This window comes from Lactuca serriola, chromosome 8, assembly GCF_051521515.1.
Source record: "Lactuca serriola cultivar US96UC23 chromosome 8, Lser_US96UC23_V15, whole genome shotgun sequence".
Classification (NCBI taxonomy): domain Eukaryota; kingdom Viridiplantae; phylum Streptophyta; class Magnoliopsida; order Asterales; family Asteraceae; genus Lactuca; species Lactuca serriola.
In genome coordinates this window covers 131,166,422-131,188,076 of record NC_136415.1, presented here as the reverse complement: position 1 = coordinate 131,188,076, position 21,655 = coordinate 131,166,422, and the positions used below count along the sequence as shown (strand labels likewise).

The 21,655-nt window shown below is 35.0% G+C and overlaps 1 protein-coding gene across 1 annotated transcript; it reads left to right on the top strand.

Moving 5' to 3' along the window:
- Positions 1-6,253: 6,253 nt before the first annotated feature.
- Positions 6,254-20,331, top strand: LOC145067398 (uncharacterized). Its single transcript, XM_079014550.1, has 3 exons — positions 6,254-6,459; positions 6,557-6,626; positions 20,251-20,331. Exons 1-3 carry the CDS (start codon positions 6,254-6,256, stop codon positions 20,329-20,331), a joined length of 357 nt encoding a protein of 118 aa, XP_078870676.1.
- The last annotated feature ends 1,324 nt before the right edge of the window (positions 20,332-21,655 follow it).

Below are 21,655 nucleotides of genomic sequence, written 5' to 3'. Positions count from 1 at the left end.
TCAAGATCTTCAATTTTAAAATACTTTGGAGATACAACATCACCTTTTAAGCTAGAATGTCGTTTATGTTTATGACTTTTTGTTTCCACTTTCAAAACTTAAAAAGATCTGAAACATAAACCATATAATCAGAAATTGGAATCTATTTTTAAAGCTACTATCTAATAGAAACAATAAAATAAATTTATACCTCCTGCTCCACTAGATGTTCTAATATTTAAAATAAACAAAAGTCGGAATTCATAAATATACCTTCTGGTTCACATCACAGCAACAAAAACACAAAAGTTTAGAAAGGATCTTCAGAAAATTGTATGAGAAGCAAACACACATGACACATGGTAAGAAATTTTACATGAAGGCTAAAGCAAACCACATATATCAACAGATTTCGAGCTCAAAGAGAGGAGAAATTTTACTTGAAGAGACTTTGCACTTCAACAGACAACAAAAACAATCTTATTTCAAGGCAAATAACAAAAACGCTAAACATAGATCATATCAGAATTTAGAATGCCAACAAGGAAAGGAATCAGAAAAAAAGAAGTTGAACTCACCCAAATCATAATCATTGTAATAGAATCACTATGTTAGGAACCTAGAAGGCTTAAACCAAGCTCTTTAACCACCAAACAAGATTAGAGAAATCAGAAATCTCAAAGTAGAACTTGAAAAAATACAAAAATTGGAGTATTTACAAGCCAAAATTAGAGAAATTAAGATATGTAATCAGTTATAGAATGTAATCAGTGATAACTAAGAAATTAGGAATTGAGAGTTATGCATTATTGAGTGAAAGTGAAAAATAAATCTTTCTTACTTTTATTTATCAGAGACGCCACGTGATTCTAAGCATCCAATCGACAACCTATTTCATAGTGCCAACAAACGTTTCGATTTTCCATGTGCAATTGAAGAAACGATAGATGGTTTTTTGGTGCCTAACTTCTCGTTGCCTTGCCTGCTTTCTCACCTCCCAAATCAGATCGCACGAAACATAGGGATAATTTTTTTGGGCCATATACTATATGTATAGTAGGAATTATTTTATGCCCCTAAAAAATTGATGCCCTGGGCCTAAGCCCAAGCCGCCCGGGTATTGGGGCCGGCCCTGCATGCATGTCTTGAACCCATATTAGGTCAATAATGAGGCTTATGAACTAATCTCAATGCATGACATCAAAACTCAACTATAAGGTAGATCCAATACTCTACAAGGTCACCTTGACCTGCAGATTCATAAAGTTGCATACTTTATGAGAACCCTTCCAACTTTCAAGAATAAGAAGAAAAAGGGACAAAACCCAAGATCAAGCAACATGGAATGATAAAAATCGGATCTTGGACACTTACAAAGGTCCAGGAGAGTGCCAACCTAAAGGATGAAGGACTTGCTGGCTGGATCATGCTTCCTTCTTCCAATTTCATCCTTCTTTGGCTCCAAAAACACCACACTAGCTCACATCTGAGAGGGAAAGATGATTAGGGTTTCCTTCAGGGATTGAGGGTTGTGGGGGCTGAGGGTGAACAAACCTTAGCCTTAACTTTCCTTTAAACAAGGGAAAAACCCAAAAAATTAAGGTTTCACTCCCAACCATCAACACGTCGTGTTCCAAGAGGAACACACCGTGTTGACTAAATGAAACCCACACCTTTTTCTTATCTAGACACTCCGTGTTGGTGCCTCCAATACGCCATATCAAATTCTAAAAAGGGAATTATACTCAAAGTTGCTTCTCAAATTTCCAGGTGTTACAAAGAAACTTGTACAATTGGCCTATAACTTGGTTATAGAAATCGCAAAAATACTTTGGCCACCAAAAGATAACACAAATGGTTAGATATCCTTTATCCCATAAGCATTATACAAATGATGTGCAAATATTTCTAAACTTAGATGACATAGACTTGACATTTGAAAGGGTTTTGGATCTTTTATTATTCTATTTAAAACATATGATATCATGATAATTCCATGCATCCTATTTATCATTGTATCAATTTTCCAAAAATCACATTTTGAGGTTCAAATATAAAACCCGGTTTTTATATTTTGACTGGTTCAATTTTAACGATAATACCAAATATTAAGTTTGAGTTTGAGCCTTGTAGAACCTTGTAATATTGCTTAATAAAACTTCCTTTCATTAAAAAATATTTGGAGTTTGTAGAAGTTTCAAAATCACAATTTTTAGACTTATATTTTACTATTTCAAAGTTTGATGTAATTAACATTTTTAATAAAACCGGTTTTTATTTAAAGCATTAACTCGTTACATCTAATGTTCAACTTTTGAATTTTGAAAACCAAACTCCATGTAATGTTTATTTTGACCAAAAAATAGTTTGAGTTTGTGAAAAGCTAAATTATCAACCACACAAAATATTTACTTGAAAAATAAACAACACAAGCATGCATTTGAAATAAACTAACCTTAAACTAGTTAACATTTTTGTGAGCCAGCTCAAAAGTGTTAAGTCCTTCCTAAGGGACAAAAGGGACCAAATAATACAAGTTGTTCTTCATGTGATCCTTAAGCTCTCACCTGCAATAACAACCAACTTAGTTACAATTTTATAAGATCTTTATAAAAATTATGAACTTTTATAAAAAAAACTTATAAAACGATGGCCTCCACTTGAAGTCTTCAAAAATGGCATCCATCTTCATTTTGTTACATTTTTCATGAAATGAATCTAGTCTAAAACTAATTTATTACATAAAATAACAAGAATAAAAAATAGCTACTTTTATTACATACTTTTATGAATAAAATAATATTACAAACCATTTTCCAATAAATCACACAAACAACAACACAAAATGGTCCAAGACTTGTTTATGCACTCTAAAATACATATAATCATAAAACAACATTTGTTTTTATAAGACAACTTTAAGTGACAAAAAATGCATGTAAGTTTTTATCATAAAAAAATAACAATTAAAAGAAGCTGTCAAAGAAAATATGTATGAACTTGTTTTTAAACAAAACCAAGTTATCCATATTCTCCAAAAACCAAGATTTCCATAAATCAAAAAATCTAACCAAAATTGCAAGGTGGCTCTGATACCAATTGTTAGGTTTTTGTTACATAATTAGTTTCTAAAACTCAAAATAATAGCAATGGAAGACTTAAAATTTCTTGAACATAATAACATTTACAACCCACCAAGGATCTTCTTGCAAGTAATGGAAAGATAAAAACACAACCAAAGATGAAGAAATATAATAACAACCTTTGTTGTCCATTGAGTCCTCTTGGGAGGCTTGCATTTTGATAAAGAATGTGGAACTAAAAAGGCACCAACAACGTACCAACTTGATGAGAATGTTAGTTCTATGTAAGCTCTTAAGCTTGGATACAAATACCCAAGCATTTTATCCAAGAGAGTAAAGATAATGCAATCAACTTCTACTAACTCAAAGCAAGTGAAGAGATGGAGAGAATGCAGAGAGCTCTCGTTTTTTTCTTCATAGGAATGAATAAAATCATGGCCATTATCCAAATATATAGTAGCCTTGGTATCCATACTTTTGATTAAACAATTTTCAAGACCATGCTCTATACTTTTTGACTAAATAATTTGCAAGACCATGCTCCATACTTTTGATTAAACAATTTGCAAGACCATGATCCATACTTTTGATTAAAAAATTTGCAAGCAAAAGAAAGGCATAATTTATATTTTATAAACTCGAATTTTATAAGATATAAAACTTGTCTTTAGGTAAAAGACAAAAAGATCCAACTAGTCTAAAAGGTTGTGCATGACTTATTAATTCGTACCTTATGAAATAATGTGTTACTTGTATTGTAAAATAATTATTTCCATGAAATAAATATTTTTCCAATTTATTATAAGAGCTTATGAATATTTATTAAAATCAATTTCTAATAAATAATCAATTGTATCAAGTTGTTGTTAGTGTGCCCCTTTGTATCATATGTTAATTATCAATATCATTCTAATATGAATTTTGAGCATATTAGACCTTTCAACAGTAGCCCGAGAGTGTGATTTTTTCATCTTCAAATTGAGGTGAATTTCCTCACTGTGCTTGTGGGTCAAAGACACCAAGGTTGGCTCACTTGATTATGTTGTAGGATAGTAATGGTCTTTGTGACACTTACTGATATGTTTGTATGTGCTTGTTGTATTTGAGACTCTTGCTACTATGACTGTATGTTGTAGGGGTGAAATAGACCCATACCGGTTGAAAGATACCTAAGGAGTCGGAAGGGATTCAGTGGTGAAATAGACCCGTATATGTTATAGTATGATATGTATGTATGATGTATGGTATGTGGTATTTGGGGAACTCACTAAGCATTTTGCTTACGGTTTAAGTTTATGTTTTAGGTACTCCCATTTAGAAGAGGAAGGGTCCGGCCTGATCGCAGCGCATCCACCCGTGTTTAGCATTTTTACGATTTTGAGATTTTACACTGATAACTATTTTCATATTGGCATACTTTTGATGGTTTGATATGAATATTTGATGGAATTTGGTTAACTTCAAAATGAAATTTTTACTTATGATTTTTGGGATGTTACAATATATGTAAATTGTGTTTAATTCTTACATTTTAGCAGTGGGTTGAAGGCTTGGTGGGCAGCCCTGGAAGTTGTTGGGCTAAGTGAGGCTTAATGTCGGCCATATGAAGCTGGTCCAAGCATATAATGTCATAATAGGGATAGAAAAAAGATTTTTCAACGTGATTTTGACCGTCAATAGGATCCGAAGGCTATTGCAACGGAAAAAGGTGTTGTAAACTACTAGACTATTAGCCAAAATTCATTCGAAATGTGATTGTTGTCGTGATGGTATACCTGAAAAATGGTTAGTACCAGTAGACAAGCTAGAATTACCCCCTCTTTGGAAGCACCCTAATTATCATTGCGGTTTTTGCTCCACATATTTTTCGGCTTTCCAGGTTGTATGGATATTGAGTAAAGATTTGTATTAGTAGAATAGGAGGCAGTTGCAAGTCTATAATGGAAAACCAAGTGGTTCACGAATCGGATACAACTGATTCGGTTCAAGAGCAAACTAGGTTCAACCATAAAAATAATTGATTTAGCATGTATAAAAACTACTGTTGAAATGATTGAGACCAAATCGTCATTCTTTAATTTTTTTTTATTAAAACCAACTTATAGTTGGAGTAAATCGGTCGAAACCAAGCCTCATATAAGCTTCAAGGTGTGACAACTTATAATTGGAGTAAATCGGTCTAAACCAAGCCTCAACAAGCTTCATGGGGTGTAATTGTGAAAGAGGAACATCTATTTGTAATGAAAAACTACTAATGACTTTCTTCTTGGAGTCGATAGGAGACTTTGTAATGCCACTAAATATAATATGTCTTTTATTTTCTATTGTTATATATTCTCTTTTTTCTTCCTTTATTTGTCTAATATCACTACTAGAAAACAACCTTTTAATGACGCGCAAACAATGACACGCGCTAATAGAGGACGCGCATTTGTGCATGCCCTAAAACATAATGTTAGTTTTGCAAAATTTTAAGAATATAGGACACGCATTTGTGCGTGCCCTAAAATTAATGTCCAACAAAAAAAATTAAAAACAAGGAAGGCACCTAAATTTAAGTGGGCGTCGTGTAGAGATGTCGTTTTATAAAATTTTAATATGCGTGTCCCTCTATCATGCAACTATCGGGGGAAACCAAATCCCTAAAAAATTCAAGTACCCCGCCTTCCCCAAAAATCGAACCTCACAATATCTTTCATGGAGTCGGCGACTGGGGGTCTACGACTCCTCAAACTCGAAATGTCGGTGATTTTAAGGTTTTTCTTGTCCTCGATATCAAAGAAGAACCATGGCTTTTATGCTCTGGACCTCACAAGTGCGCACCCTTTTTCACTCCAGTCTTTCTCTCTCTACAAACAACCAAGAAGCAGCAGCAACATCAGAAAGATGGGCGAAGGAAAAGGCTCATCCCTAGTTCATCTTCTAGTTATCATCTTATGCTTAGTTGCTTTTGGTTTCGCCATTGCCGCCGAACGTCGCCATAACATTGTACTTTCTCTTTCTCTCATCTAAATTTGAACTGTTTATGTTGATTTCATCTGTAAGCTAGGGTTTTCTTCTCAGTTCCTCTTTTCACATTGATTTTCTCATGTTTAGCGACGATTATATCTGCTGGCTTGCTAAATGAGTTCGTTATTTCAATTCCATTCTTCTGCTTCGTGAGATCTAGGTTTTTGAACACTAAAGCTGCTATGAACCTTCACACAGATAATGCAACCAATTCCACTTACTGTGTGTATGATTCAGATGTAGCAACAGGCTATGGCGTTGGTGCATTTCTGTTTCTTCTCTCAGGTGAATCCTTACTAATGGGAGTAACCAAATGCATGTGTTTTGGAAGGCCATTAGCACCTGGTGGAAATCGAGCTTGGACCATCATCTATTTCACATTCTCATTGTAAATCTCTCAACATATATACAAAAGAAACAAACTTTTTTGTCCTAATTCTTGAAACTTGAAACTAAAAAGTGTTATCTTTTTGCATAATTTGTAGGCTGAGTTTTGTGGTTGTAGAAGCTTGTTTGATAGTAGGGGAAAAGAAGAATGCATTAGTTGGTCTTCTGGTAATTTTTGTTAATTATACATGGATGAAAAACCTAAGCTCACAAAAGGAGCTGCTAAAGTTGTATATGAGTTATATGAGATGGTTACTCATGGTCTTTTGTCACCCGATCTAACGTATACTATGTAAACTTTAAACCCTAAACCTAAATCGTGAACTGTTTTGGATGAATTGGAAGAGAGATATTGTCCCATTTGATGTTAGTCAAGTTTCTACTTCTCTTGTTGGTCATGAGCCCAAAGTTGATTGCTTTGATCTGGTTTGGTTTCAAAGTTGATTGGTTTGATCTTGTTGGTCAAGACAGAATGAAAAAAATGGAAAGTTTCAAATGATTTCAATTGTGCTTTCTGTAATGGCCATGTGTATTCACATAGTCACTTATTTTTTTATTGTAATTTTCCCGTGGAAGTTTGGAATTTGGTGAAGCTCAAAGTTAACATTAAGCATAAGCCTGGAAGTTGGTTTGAAATAATTCAGGAACTCCAAGTTTCTCTTAAGTCTAAAAATATTGGTAATTTCATCAACAAAATGGCTTTGGCAGCTTCTATTTACCACATTTGGAAAGAAAGAAATAAGACACTTTTTGGAAGAGAAATTAATTTTGTGGATAAAGTGGTCAAGATCATTTTTGAAAACATAATACATAAGATGTTTAGCCTTAAATTTGGATATCTAATAAGAATTATTTGGAACTGTTCTATTCGGGTCAAATTATCGAGAATCAGAGGTGGGTCAAATAAAAATTGGTTTATTAAAATGTGGCTGAAAGGGTATTTTCGACATTTGTTGGGAAAAATGAATATTGGTGAGATAATTTGAGGTTACTGGTTCAACTGTATGTATCTTGAAGAGGTTATTTTCGAATTAAGGTGGAGAATGAAATGTGAGGCCTGTGATTGGAATTTTGTTTGTCTGATCAAATGGTTTTTTTTTCATTTGTGGAAGAAAAAGGAAATACCCTGAGATACGTGGAATGTGTTGGATTAATTGTATATATTTCGAAAAGGGAGTTGTCGTTATAAGTGGGTTACAACAATCGTTTAATTTTATTTTTTCATATTTTTCTGGACTGCATTGCTTTCAAAAATGATGGTTACTTATTTAGGGGCATTTTAGTCAGCTTGTTAATTTTGATAGAATTCGGTATTACTGGGAAAGAAATGGGTACACCCCTGTTCCTATTTATCGAAGTAGCCTCTTCTTTGATATTTTTTTCTTCCAATCTCCTTGGTTTGAGAAGCAGGGGCTGCTTGATCAGAAGTTTTTATGTTATTGGTCCATGATTGACAAATTTGTGGAAGGGTTTCTTCTTCTTCATACTGCTGATTTTGATCCTAGTCAAGACTGTTGGGTTCATTGTTATGTCATAAATAAAGGGCAATTCTTGAATCTTCTTGTTTGGTTTGCGGTTGATCAAAATAATTTTTTTTCCTTTTGAAAATGTTGTTGCTGAGTTTGATTCTTGCCATGGCTGTTGGGTTAACTTTAATTTTGAAACCAAGGGGCAATTTTGGAATTTTATATTGTGGTGGAGCTCAAAGTTCAAGATGGTGTTCCAATTTTCATGATTTCTACAAAGGAATTGACGAAAAATGGTTTTTGATCAGTTTTACATATAAAATTGCTTTGCATCTCGGTTTCATCCCGAGTTTCATTAAGTTTTTACCTTTTGAAGTGGTTTTTGAGATTTTGCTAATGAGTTTCATTAGAGTTTTTTACAAATTCTCTTTTCATGCATATGCCTCCAGCAAAGCCACTTGGTGAAATGATGCCATTTTGGTATGTGTAAATCTTGAAGAAGCTAAGTGCTACTGTTTCTCTTTGAGGTAATAATAATATTCATTGATATTATGATATACGATGTTGTCTTTTCAGTAACTGAAGTCAATGTAAGTCTAAACATGAGAAATATATAAGATGTGACATCCCCAAAATCACGGCCAGAAAAGACCGATTCGTTTATGCTTTGTTTTAAAATCAGAGTAATCTTTTAAAGAAAACAGTCGCGAAATTTGTTCCAAAAACAAAATATGATAAGAATTTATCAAAGCATTTCTTTAAAAAAATGTATTTTCATTAAATAAAAAAATCTCGAGATATCATGTTCCGATACAGACCAAAAGCATAAACATTATAAAATAGACCTTACAACATTTATTTATAACTACTGATCTATAATCCAAAATCTCTCGTCAAGTCCACCAACTTATACTCTTGTGCCATTACCTGTAATGCAAAGAAAATTGAGTGTGTTAGGCTTGGGACCCTGGTAAGCATATATGGTTTTCAACCCACAATAATATAATTATTATATTTAATCATCAAACAATCAACCCTTACCCATCCCCATTATCTTCTTTATTTCTTAAGGTTTTACCCTAAGAATAAAATATCCTTTATTCATTCGTTCCTAAGGATTGACCTAAGGAATTGGCACAGAGTCCATTTGCTACCACAGTTTATACAACAGGCACTACGTCACATAGTCGCCAGGGTTTACACAATAAGCACTACGTCTCAAAGTCACCAGGGTTTATACAATAGGCACTATGTCTCATAGTCACTAAGGTTTATACAATAGGCACTACCTCTCATAGTCACCAGGGTTTATACAATAGGCACTACGTCTCATAGTCACTAGGGTTTACACAATAACATCTTTCATCTCACACCAACTATTTCATCTACCTATGTTCTACCCAACATTTATCTTGTAGATATAAAATACACATACAATTTTAATCATTTAAAAGCCGGTATAAAACATTCATTCCACCCATCTCAAATAAACAACCAATATATAAACACATAGCACGTATTTCATAGCAAATACTTCGTATTTATGTGTTAGAAGAAAGTAACTACACACTCACACCGAACATATACTTAATACATTCAAACAATACTTGTATTAAAATCGTGTTTATGAAAGGAACTATACACTCGATTAGAAGATGATCAGACAGCACTACGGCTCTAAGAGTAGTAGCTCTTCGGTGAAACTAGAATATCTTCAAACACCGGGCTTCTCGTGGGCAGAGCTTCGACTCAGAAACTCTTTTTATTCTCGGGATCTTCGGGCTTCGGGACTCACTTTGGGTCTCGGGATGATACCGGGGCTTTAGGGGGGTTAAAATAGGTCTTAGAGAGGGTATCGGGAGTGAGAGAGTAAGGGAGGAGCAACCAAAATCGGCTGACCCTTGATTTCTATTTATAGTGTGAATTTTCTGGGTTCACGTCGTGAGTTTCAAGTGCTCACGTCGTGGGGATTGATCGTCACTGCATGCGTCATCACAAGTGGGGTCTGACAGAGTCCAAGTGACGTTTTTCTGAGTTCACGTCGTGAACATAGTGTTCACGTCGTGATTTCTAACACAAGATCGGATTCCGTGCCCCGAACTTCAGAAATTCATATCTTTCGCATATGAGCAGTGGCAGACCGCCTTAGGGGCCAGCTTTTTGGTGTTCTAATACTTGTATATACCCATCAATCTAATATTCAAGTTAAAAAAAATAATAGAATGACATCTTTCCAAATCATGTGAATATATATATCATATAGATAGATATACTCGTAACAAAATTTCCGGAAGATCACAAACGAAATCAAAACCAACCTCTTTATTTAGGATTCTATAAAATAAGGAAACTTAATATGTATTAAATTCTATAAAAACCCACGATCTAATCAAGATTACAACAATTCAGCCCAAGTTTGTGTTAAGAAAACTGAAACGTTTAAACCTAAATCAAAAGTTTATTTCGGCCACCAGATTTCAGAATCCTTTTTCTCGTAACTAACCGGAAGAACATCGCCGCCCATTCAGACCGTTGTTATTTTGTACTCTTTTCCAATTGCCGACACCATTGGTATTGTACACTCTTTCTCCTATTCGCTAGTCACCGGAGCCCGAACTGTTAACATTTGTCTGTTGAAACTTGGTCTCCGCCGTCGGCCCAGGTCTCCGCCGTCGGTCGAGGCGCTGACCGTCGTGTTGGTTGGCTGGTTAGGTGTTCTTCGCCACTTCGTTGGATGCTGGTGGTCTTCGTTCTCTATTCTCATTATCCGGTACATAGTTTTGTTCCTTTGTTTTTCTTTATATATCTATTAACTTGTTTTCTTTCACTAGGGGAGTAGTGTGTAGGCGTAAAGTAGAAATTGTGTGGTGCACTGTTGCAGAGTTGCAGAGCCTTTATTAACCTTTATTATGAATTATGACTACACACAACACACTCTCTGACAATATAACATTGGTATATATACAATTAAAATATATACAAGTATATATACATTATTTTATATTTATTAGTTTATTATTAATTCTAAAGTATTTTCTGACTTATTTGCTTCGTACAAATTGAACAGATGAATTATAATATACAAAAGTATATATATATATATATATATATATATATATATATATATATATATATATATATATATATATATATATATATTACTTTATACTACTTATTAGGTGAATTGAATATTTATTTGTATATAAACGGTTTAAAAATCTTTATATTAGTTTTCTTGTTTAAATTTCTGATACGTCATAATTTTGAACTAAATAAAATTTGTTTATATAGTTTAATTATGAAGTCTTAATTCCGGCCCCTCTAGTTGTAGTGCTTGTGTTTCGCCCCTGCATATGAGCTCTGTTTTCGACGTTCTCTATATGCACACGTAGGTGAGAGTATGCTCTACAACTCTCGTTTAGACTCCGTTGGCTAATTTTGACTTTATTTTTAACATATTTTAATATATTATTTGTAGTAGGTTGGAACAGGAAAACTTCGTTCGAAATTCATAACTCCTTCATCTGAACTCCGTTTTCGTCTGTCTTTTTATCGTTATGATACTATTAATGAGATCTTCGATTCTTGTTTAGGTTGTGTCGGCTAAAAACTGCCCGATCTAATATTCGAATTCTGTGTTGTACACTGCTAAGCCGAAACTTCGAAAAATCATAACTTCCTCGTACGAAGTCAGATTTGGACGTTCTTTTTATGCACAGTCTCGGTTTAATGTATTCTATGACTTTCATTTAGATCGCTAAGGCCAAATATCACTCTAACATAAATTCACTATTTATGTCGCGCTGCGTCATGCCGGTTCTGTCGCGAAACTTCGACATGTCATAACTTCTTCGTTATAGCCCGGATTTCGGCGTTCTTTATATGTACGGAATCCTTATAACATATATTACAAGATAGTTAAGATTAATCCTTCTAAATAATCTTCCATCAAAAAGTCGTTTTTATGCTTATCGTCTCTAAATTGACTAGCCCGGATCTACGGGCGTTACATAAGATCTACAGGAAAAAATTACTGATAGATGTGTCTGGATGGCTTCATCAATACATAAGCATAAAGAAGAAGGTGATGTGATGATTAACTAATGACTAAAAAATTTAACATTATTTTAACATAAGTGGTAATACATTTTGGGTGCAATTTGGTGAATCTTTGTTAGGAATGTGCTATATCAACAGATGAAAAATATGTTAATTTATATCTCCATGATTATACAGGTAAGATTGGTGAAAAATAGGGACAACAATGAAATCGAAGGTTATTGCATTAATTTGTAGCATCCAGGCATCCATGGAATCCATTCGTGACTCTCTTGTTGAGGAGTTGGTTAAATTGATAGAGGAGGTAGAGTTTCCTTTTTTTCCATTATGTTATACATTTTGGATGGTAAATGTCTATATTACCCTTCTAATCTCATATGCTTTTTTGGTGTAGTGTAAAAAATTATGGTCAAAAGTGTCTATGTTGCCTGGCTTAAAAGCAGAACTAGAAGCATTAATACGAAGGCACTCTGCTGTGTGTGCGTAGCTTAGTGTGTGTATGTGTGTGTTAATTGGGTTTTTATGTTGTATGATGTAATCGGTAAAGGAATATTGAAAAGAAAACTCATAACCACAACAGTGAGGTGGTGGCTGCCGCCACCAACTGCCATGTTGGGTGGCGATGTGCCTAGTTTGCGTTTTGACACGTTTGGGATGCTTGGACAAAATGGGCCTGACGAAACCTTAATGGGCCCAATAAAACCCTAATGGGCCCAATGAAGCCCTAATTGACCTAAAATCCCAACCATGTGACTAATGGGCTAGTATTTGGGTTGGAAACCCTAATTAGGGTTTGGAAAACCCTAATGTCATGAAACCCTAATTTTGGGGATTGATCGGGACCCGTACTGGAATTATTTTCTAAACATAAAATAATTAATTAATAATCATTTGCAATTAATCTAAGGGAATATTGGACTTAATGGATTAAGTCTACACTTAACCCATAATCGTCCTTTTATGTGAAAACTCTAATTTTACTTGGGCCTTAAGTTTGACCTTTCCATTGGGCTTTGGTAATTGGGTTATTAATGGGCCATCCAAGAGTAATCATATGGACTAAAATATTTAGATGGGCTTTAGGGTAAGGCCCATATGAGGGGTTGGGCCCAATTTGAAAAATTAGGCAATAGATGGGCCATAATTGGGCCTTTATGATCATGAGATATTGGGCCATTAGAAATGCAAAATGTTTGGACTGGACTAAATGGTTGGGCCTTAGGGGAAGACCATGAAGAGGTCTGGGCCCAATTTGGAAAATTAGGCCATATGTTGGGCTTCGGCCCATTACTTGACTATTAGCCTTTGGAGTGTGAGTTAGACCTTGGGCTTGGAACCAAATTATTAATTGGGTATTGTTTGATGTTGTGACAACCCAAAGTTTATTCCGTTACATTACCCCGTTACCGTTAACGGAATATTCCATTTTATAAAAGTTTCGTTAATTAGAGGTTGCCAAATAAATAAATGTTTTATTTATTTATATTTTTATGTCGTTATAGTCGTAATAAAGTAAATAACAACACTTAGATTACATTTCCATATTAATTTGGAAAAAAAAAATTAAATTTTATTACGACCACTAAATCGGGTGCGACCAAAAGCCCCGTATAACGGCAGTATCGGGTAGATTCCCACTGAGATTCAACTCCAACCCATATATAAGGGGGAATGGACTTCATTCCACCCTTTCCACTCTCTCTCTATACTCTCTCTCATAAAAGTTAGATTTCGTCTCAAAACCGCAAGTTTCCGCCTCCAAATCGTAAGTTCTTGTACCCTAGCTTGTTTTACAACCCATTGCATGTCATTATAGCTCAAAAATCATCCAAGAAGGCAAGGAGTAAGGAGTTTACGGCCCAAGAACACTCTAGGGCCGTAAACCCCTAAAATGATGCCAAACTTGCCTTTAAACTCATCCTTGAGGTTGGAAACTAATTGGGGATTTAGCCTAGGAGTGTTTGCACCATAAAACAATCAATTTTGGGGCATAAAAGAGGGTTTACAGCCCAAGCACATGCTTAGGCCTTAAACACCCTCTAAACTTGTTAAATCAAGTCTAAAACACTCCCAAACCACCCTTTGGCTTAATACATAAATTAGGGGCTTGCTATTTCGGGTTTAGAACAATTAAACACAAAGAAATGAGGGGTAAAAAGAAGTTTACGGCCCAAGCACATGCTTAGGCCGTAAACACCCCCAAAGCATGTCAAATGATAGTTTATGTCCCCTAAATGGCCTTATACCTTCATTAGAAATTACTAGGATTGCATCAAAGGCTTAAAATCAAAGTTTAAGGGGTGCATGAGAGTTCACGGCCAAGCCATAGAGCTTACGGCCGTAAACTCCCAAGGAGTGGTCATTTGGACCGTAAAATCCAAGGGAGTGCACTCTTGGAACCCTAAACACCACTATAGCCTTGGATAATTACTTAAAACCAATTCTAGAAGCACTTGGGACTTAAAGTTATCCTAAAAACAATCCTCCCATGAGTTTACAGCCGTAAACTCATGGGGAATATGGCCTCCCAACCGTGAACTCATATAAAGTGAGTTTTAGGAGAGTAAACTCCTTATTCAAGCCATTCACACCCTTAAATGTTACCCGGGACACCCTAAACACTTAACCAAAGTGTTTTCCGCTCCTTAGAGTGTGTATACTTGTTTAATTAGTATTGAATGTACTAATTGTATGTGAACATATGTTATCATATGTTAAATAGGTCACTAAATGTGTCTAAGTCTTTACTTGACACCGAGCACCCAACCGACACCTTCGTCGGATCCACTTACGCCAGGCGAGTTCATACCCCTGAATGAACCTTTTAAATGTTTTTACATGTTTTATAGGGGAAGAATACAAGTTAAACATTCCAGTTATTATATCAATCACATGTGATTGATAACCCGCATGCACAAGGATTTAACAAACTATTAACTGTTTTACCGAGAATGACACTGTAAATGGTTTTCTAAAAACATAGTTATTTGTTCAGCTTTTACTTATGATGTTTAATCAAAGTTTCATTTTAAACTTGTTTATGAAAGGTTTTCAAAGGATTTTTAAAGATTTTCAAACCTATTTTACAAAGGAATACCAAGTCGTGATTTTCTTAATACATAAAGGTTTTCCAAAGTTTTCGTCTATGTTTTTATACTTCTACTTGATTAAGATACCACTGCGTTATTTCTGTTTAGTTAATACCTCCACTTCGTGATACACTTATACTTGAGAACGCCTCCACTTCGTGACACACTTATACTTGAGAACGTCTCCACTTCGTGATACACTTATACTTGAGAACGTCTCCACTTCGTGATACGCTTATACTTGAGAATGCCTCCACTTCGTGATACACTTATACTTGAGAATGTCTCCACTTCATTATACGCTTATACCTGATAACACTTCCACATAGTTATATGTATGCATGTGCTTGTATAGATGCATATAAATAATGTTTGAAGGACTTAGGAAGGCTTGTTCTCCCTATTTCCTTTTCTTCGTTGAGATGTGGTCTGGTGGGATCGGATGTCCGTTCGAAGGTCGTTTGATCATTAATTATATATTATGTATGAAAGCATAGTCATATGGGTTTACATTAGTCAGTTCAGTTATGAGTCTCTACCTCTAGTTCAACACTTATATTGGAAACACACTACCCACTATTTGGGATGCATCTTCGGGACACGACCTTCTCCGTCGTTTAGTTGGTAACCAGAGTCTCCTGTAGGGAGAGCGGACATTGTGTGTATAGATCTATACGGGATTGACACCCCCGCACCCTGACTACTAGCTACAGTCCACGGCCTACCAAGCCAAGGGGTGACAAATGTCATATTTTATAGACGCTTGCAGGGCGTCAGGTACTCTAGTGTCGGTTAGTATGGTTACGAGTATCCCAGGTTACCTTATAATTCATGGCCTTAAGGTAACGGTATTTCACCAGCAATTTACATTGTATGCTGGAAACCCACTCTCAGAGTCACACTGTTTTTAGACCTTGCTAGCTGTATCTTTCATTTGATACTGTCTACGGTCTGTATTCTTTGTTTTAGACCTTACTAGTTGTATCTTTCATTTGATACTGTCTGGGGTCTGTATCCTCTGTTTTTAGACCTTGCTAGCCGTACCTTTCATTTGGTACCGTCTGGGGTCTGTGTCTCTTTTTGTTAGACTGAGCCAGGCGTGTCGTTTGTTCGATACTCTCCTGGAGTCTATGATTCTTTTTGCCTTAGTTAGTAGTCTTCACTGCTGAGGCATATGTTATTTCCCTGATTTCTCTTGCTTTCTTTAATAATCAAATTCTGTAGTTTGATAATTATAGCGATTAAGGGAAAACTACTTTTTACCGCATAACTCTGTCCAGTGTTGGTAGAAGACTGCTTTTATTAAAGAAAATATAGGATTTTCTGGAAAAGACACTAATTTAATGGATACTCTAAGACTACCACTTTTATTAAAGTTATTTGGATAAAATGACACTAAATACGTATGAACTCACCAGCATTTGTAAAAATGCTGATACTCGCTTTTCAAATAACTTGTATTCTCAGGTCAGCATTAGACATGTACATCCCCGGAGCTGTTGATGAAGATAGTTTAGTACCATGCTGCACATATTATCACTTGTATTACTTGATATATTGTAATGTAAACCATGTAAAATTATTACTATTAATGCAATGGTTGTTGTACTTTGATTACTATAATGCATGTGTTGTGATACTTGACATGACGTCATCCACCCCAGAACATTTCCGTCGTTCTGGTTTTGGGGTGTAACAGATGTTGGCAGTTCGGGAATCTGTCAATCAGTAGTTGGAGTTTCATATGTGGGAGTTCAGCAGTGCCAAGTGATTTATCCTCGCTATACTAAGGGGTCGACGACACCAATGTTGGCCCATTGGATATGTTATCCTAGCACTTGGTATTATGTTGAGTATGAGTTAGTTTTTCATGCTAGTTGCTAGACAGTTTGGTAGATCTGTAGGACTACCTGTGTTATTATCCGATTAGTTGTATGCGCATTAGTTATATTATATGTCGACGTATTATGTGTGTTGGGTTGAGGTTGTACTGCTCTGTGCGGTAGCTAACAAACCCTAGAGTATTCCAGATATGAGCTAAGGGCCGGGCGGGGCATGCCAAACTGATACCGAGGACTAGGGAGCATTCCAGATACGAGATGAGGGCCGGGTTGGGGATGTCAGACTCGTACTGTGGGCTCGGAAGCTTTCTAGATACGAGCTAAGGGTCGGTTAAGGCATGCTAGACTCGTATTGTGGGCTCGAGAGTATTCCAGATATGAGTTGAGGGCTGAGTGGGGCATACCATACTCGTACTGTAGGCTCGGAGGCAATCCAGATGTGAGTTGTGGGCCCGGAAGGCAATCCAGACTCACACTGTGGGCCAGGGGTAATCCAGTTTGTAAAGGTGTGGACCTAATACATGATGTTATTTTTATATGTGTTATTTGCAGTGTATTGGTATTTTGTGGAACTCACTAAGCTTTAGGCCTACAATTTCAGTTTTGGTTTCAGGTACCTCAGATGATCGCGAGAAGGCAAAGGCGTGATCGTACAACTCCTCACATTTTATGACTATGTTTCTGGGATACTCTAATATAGAATTGTTTGAAAACAGATTGGTAATAACCGTTGGTTTCTAAATGTTTTAAAAAGTTTAAATTTGGCCTGATTTTTATGGGTGTTACAATCCTACGTTGTAAATATATTAAAAAGTGATAATGTCACTATAGTACAGTGAAGTTTTGGGTTTTGTCTGATTTGACCATTTATGTTATTTTTTTCCACAATAAGTCATCTTACTTTTACTATACATGTCAATTAAGACAGTATTGTTAGTTTTTAACCATTTCTCCGTTAACTTGTTGTTCTAAATTACACGAATGGTCCCTATGGTTAATTTGGGCAAATTGTCGTTTGCTATTCAAATATAAAAAAATGACGTTTTCGTTAATTTGGGCAAATTGTTAAATAATTGGGACTTTTCTGTTAAATTTTTTTTTAGGACATTATTGAAAATTTTCCCAAAAGTTTGAAACTTTTCTATAGATTTCCCGTAGTAAAGTTCATTATTTTTGAAACTCAAGGGATCAAACTTTAACATTGTCAACGTCTACAAAATGTTTATATCGTGACTCTAGGGACCAAGTGTACAGAATGTTCGTATCGTCATGTTTCAACACCGAATCTGGAAGAACATCGAGTATAAAAAACAAGTTACAGTTTTTAGGTCTGCCTCTTTTTCTTGCGTTACCTTCTGAACTAACTCTCATCGGTTACCGGAATCGACACAAAAGGAACTTTGAGGCTGATTCTTTTTTACTTCCGGACTCGCCCGTCGCCAGAGCATGTGTTCTCCGGTTCCTTTACAGGAGGAGCAGGTGGTGACTTGTTGGAAGATAGCGATGGGAGTTTTGGCGGAGGATATGACTTGGCCTTGACCGCTGCATGGGGAGCAGCGGGAAGCGGTGGTTCTGAGTTTGGCATCAGATCCTTTGCAAGTCTGACATGTGTCGAGTTTTTATATTTTGATTTCTTTTTCGATGCCGAATACAACTTCTTTAAAGTTTAGAACGAGGTTGTAACCTTGATCTTCACCTTCTGTGGCCATGTTGCGGGAGCTCTGACCGCGTATTCCGTCGCCCATGCCGCCCAAGTCGAATAGCGATTCGAAGATATCAAATAGGTTATTGAAATCTTGGTTGAATTTGATTAATTTGGGAAATTTTTAGAAGTGAACGACTATGATGTGAAAAGTTTGTTGATTTTAATGATTTTTTTTTGATGGATTGAATTTACTCCATTACTCATGTCGCCGACACCTTTGAGTATGGCCTCGCTGTATCGACATCGTTTATCATCGTCTCAAAAAACCTGCATTGAGAAGAAGGAGAATTTTGTCGTTTACTGTAGATGTAAGATTAAAAAAAAATAATGAATTTTACTACTTTTGGGATCAACTACGAATAAATTTTTAACCGTAGGGGCCATTCGTGTAATTTAGAACAACCGGTTGACGGATAAATGATTAAAAATTAACCATAATAACTTAATTGACTTGTACATTAAAAGTTAGATGACATAAAAATAACATAAATTGTCAACTCACACTAAACTCAAAACTTCATTGTGCTATAATATCATTATCCTTACTAAAAATAAACACTTACTGACCACTCTTATTTAACCCTTGCCACTCAACATGACAACAGCTTGAAGGTAAAAAACATGACAACAGCTTGAAGGTAAAAAAAAAAAAAAAGATTTTTTACCCTCTATCCAGACTCCCGGAAATTTTCCAGTTTATAACTGGTTTCAGAAAAAAAAAAAAAAAAAAAAAAAAAAAAAAAAAAAAAAAAAAAAAAACAAATATCCGTTTATCCGTTTTCTTAAACGAACAAAAAGTGGGTCAAATAAGCCATTCTGGAAACGCGCCAAATATGGTTTGGAAACAGCTTATCGGCGGCTTTGTTTGGAAACGCCCACTACCTTTCAAACGCGCGTATTAAAATTTTAAATTAGTAAATAAAAATGTCAAATCAAGAGATTCCGAGTTAAACAACTTTGAACCTTTGGATAATATATGCATATATAGATCTAGATTAAATCACCGTGTACTATTATTTCCAATGAATGCAATGGATAATAAGTGTTGACCTCTGAACTGACCCCTTTTTAAGAGTTTATTTATTTCACTTGCACATGTTAAACGTCCATGGCTCCCTCTTAATTATGTTTCGATGTTATAATAATTAGGGATTAATTCTAGAAATAATGACCTAAAAACCTTTGAGTTTGACAAAAATATATAAATTTACATTTTGTGGATTTTAGGTTCATTAATAACAGCTTGCAATTTTTTCTTTTTTATTTTTTAGTTTTATCTTTTGTTGATTTCCTTTTCATTAAAGGTTTTATGTTTGACATAAATCTTTGTTTGTTTGTTTGTTTGTTTTGTTTTTGTTTGTTTTGCTAGTTTATAAAAACTACTCTTAAATTTAACAGAAATGTTCGGTTTTACCGAGTAAATCTGCAAGAAATGTAAAGTTGAAAAAATTGGAAGCATCCGGTATTAATAAACCTAAAATTCACAAAAAAAATAAGTCCATACTATTTTGCATATTTATCTCATATCAAGTCTTGCATTTAGAAGTTAAATTCATGCATTTTACACATTTGCGGTTATTTTTAGTCTATCGGTAGAACGTTTTTTGTTTGTACATTTATGGTGGATTTCAGGTGTATTTGAAGATAATGATGCACTTTGGAGATGTTAAGGAAGCCCATGACGAAATTTGGAAGCAAATAGAGCGGAAATAAAGAAATTGGAAAAATCAAGGAGAATCCAAAATGATGCATTTCACACGGGACATGTGAAATGGCCTAAAAAATGCATATGAGGCATATTAACTAAGCTGCCAGGAGTTGACTTTGCTATACACAGGGCATGCAGATTCAGTACAAATCCACACGTGAAGTGTGGAATCAAAAAAGGCCAAATTTAGCATTTTACTTTTGAAGACTTTCTGATTATGGCAACCCACTTTCACTCCACGCAGAGCGTGTGGAATTAGTGTAATTCAACACGTCCTGATCATGTACTTCAAGATTTTTAGGGTTATTTACATATCTATCGCATATCAGGCGACTTAGAGGCGCTTTTTACCGAGCGTTTTGTGGTGAATCATTGGGCATTCATTTTGAAACATTTTGCTTTTAATTGTAAGTCAAGTCAACGTTGTAATTTCCATTTCTAGACATTAAATTTCATGATTTAGCCATGTCTGGCTAAAGCCCTTCTATTTTGATTTTGTAATACAATTGTGTTTATGCGTTTAATCATACGACTTGATGTTTTGTTCATGATTTTATCTAGCAAATGTAGTTTTGTTTTAACCTAATGTTTAATTTAATCTTGGTTCATGTTGGCCACTCGAATTAGGTTATTTCATTCTTGTTATTCAATTTATCGAACCCGTAATCGTTTTATGAATTGAAATTAAAGTACACACATCAAATTGGTTCTATGATGAGATTAACTTCGGTGTAAACTATAATTGCATTTTTTATGCTTCCGAACTTATGAGAAGTATCAAACATTGTTGGGAACATTCATATAAATCTTAATGCGGGTTTTCAATCTAATTAAAACGAACTTGTTTAGATTAGGTTAGTAAAGCTAGATTTAGTTCAAAGAACTTATTTGATCAAACACTTTGGTGAATGGAAACTGTTAAAGCTTGTTAGTATTTTCAAGTACCAATTTAGATAGACCGTGACTTAACTTCATTTCGTGATTGAATTGCGTAACACATAGTACACTATGAAACCAAAACTCTTTTATTATTAAGTTTCAAACCTTTTATTGCATTTGTTTATTGCTTATTTTTGCAAATTCTAACAAAACCCCCAAATTCAAATAAGTATAATCATTTATTCCATGTCTTTATGGATTGACCCTGCTTGCCTTGTACAACTTTTTAGTGTAAAGTAATAGTGTTTTTCGAGTATATTTTGTACCCCCTTATTTGTTGGGTTTGATACCCTAACAACCACCGCACCGTAAAAAACTTATCGCACCATTAAATATGTTTTGTAATAATGAAGGGATGAACCGATAAAAATGACATAATAATGATACAAC

Bases quoted from the DNA above. Each gene is read 5' to 3' on its own strand.
- LOC145067398 (XM_079014550.1), top strand. From the start codon at position 6,254: ATGAACCTTCACACAGATAATGCAACCAATTCCACTTACTGTGTGTAT. The intron at 6,460-6,556 runs GTAAATCTCTCA...CATAATTTGTAG, and splicing joins ATCTATTTCACATTCTCATT to GCTGAGTTTTGTGGTTGTAG. The intron at 6,627-20,250 runs GTAATTTTTGTT...GGTGGATTTCAG, and splicing joins ATGCATTAGTTGGTCTTCTG to GTGTATTTGAAGATAATGAT.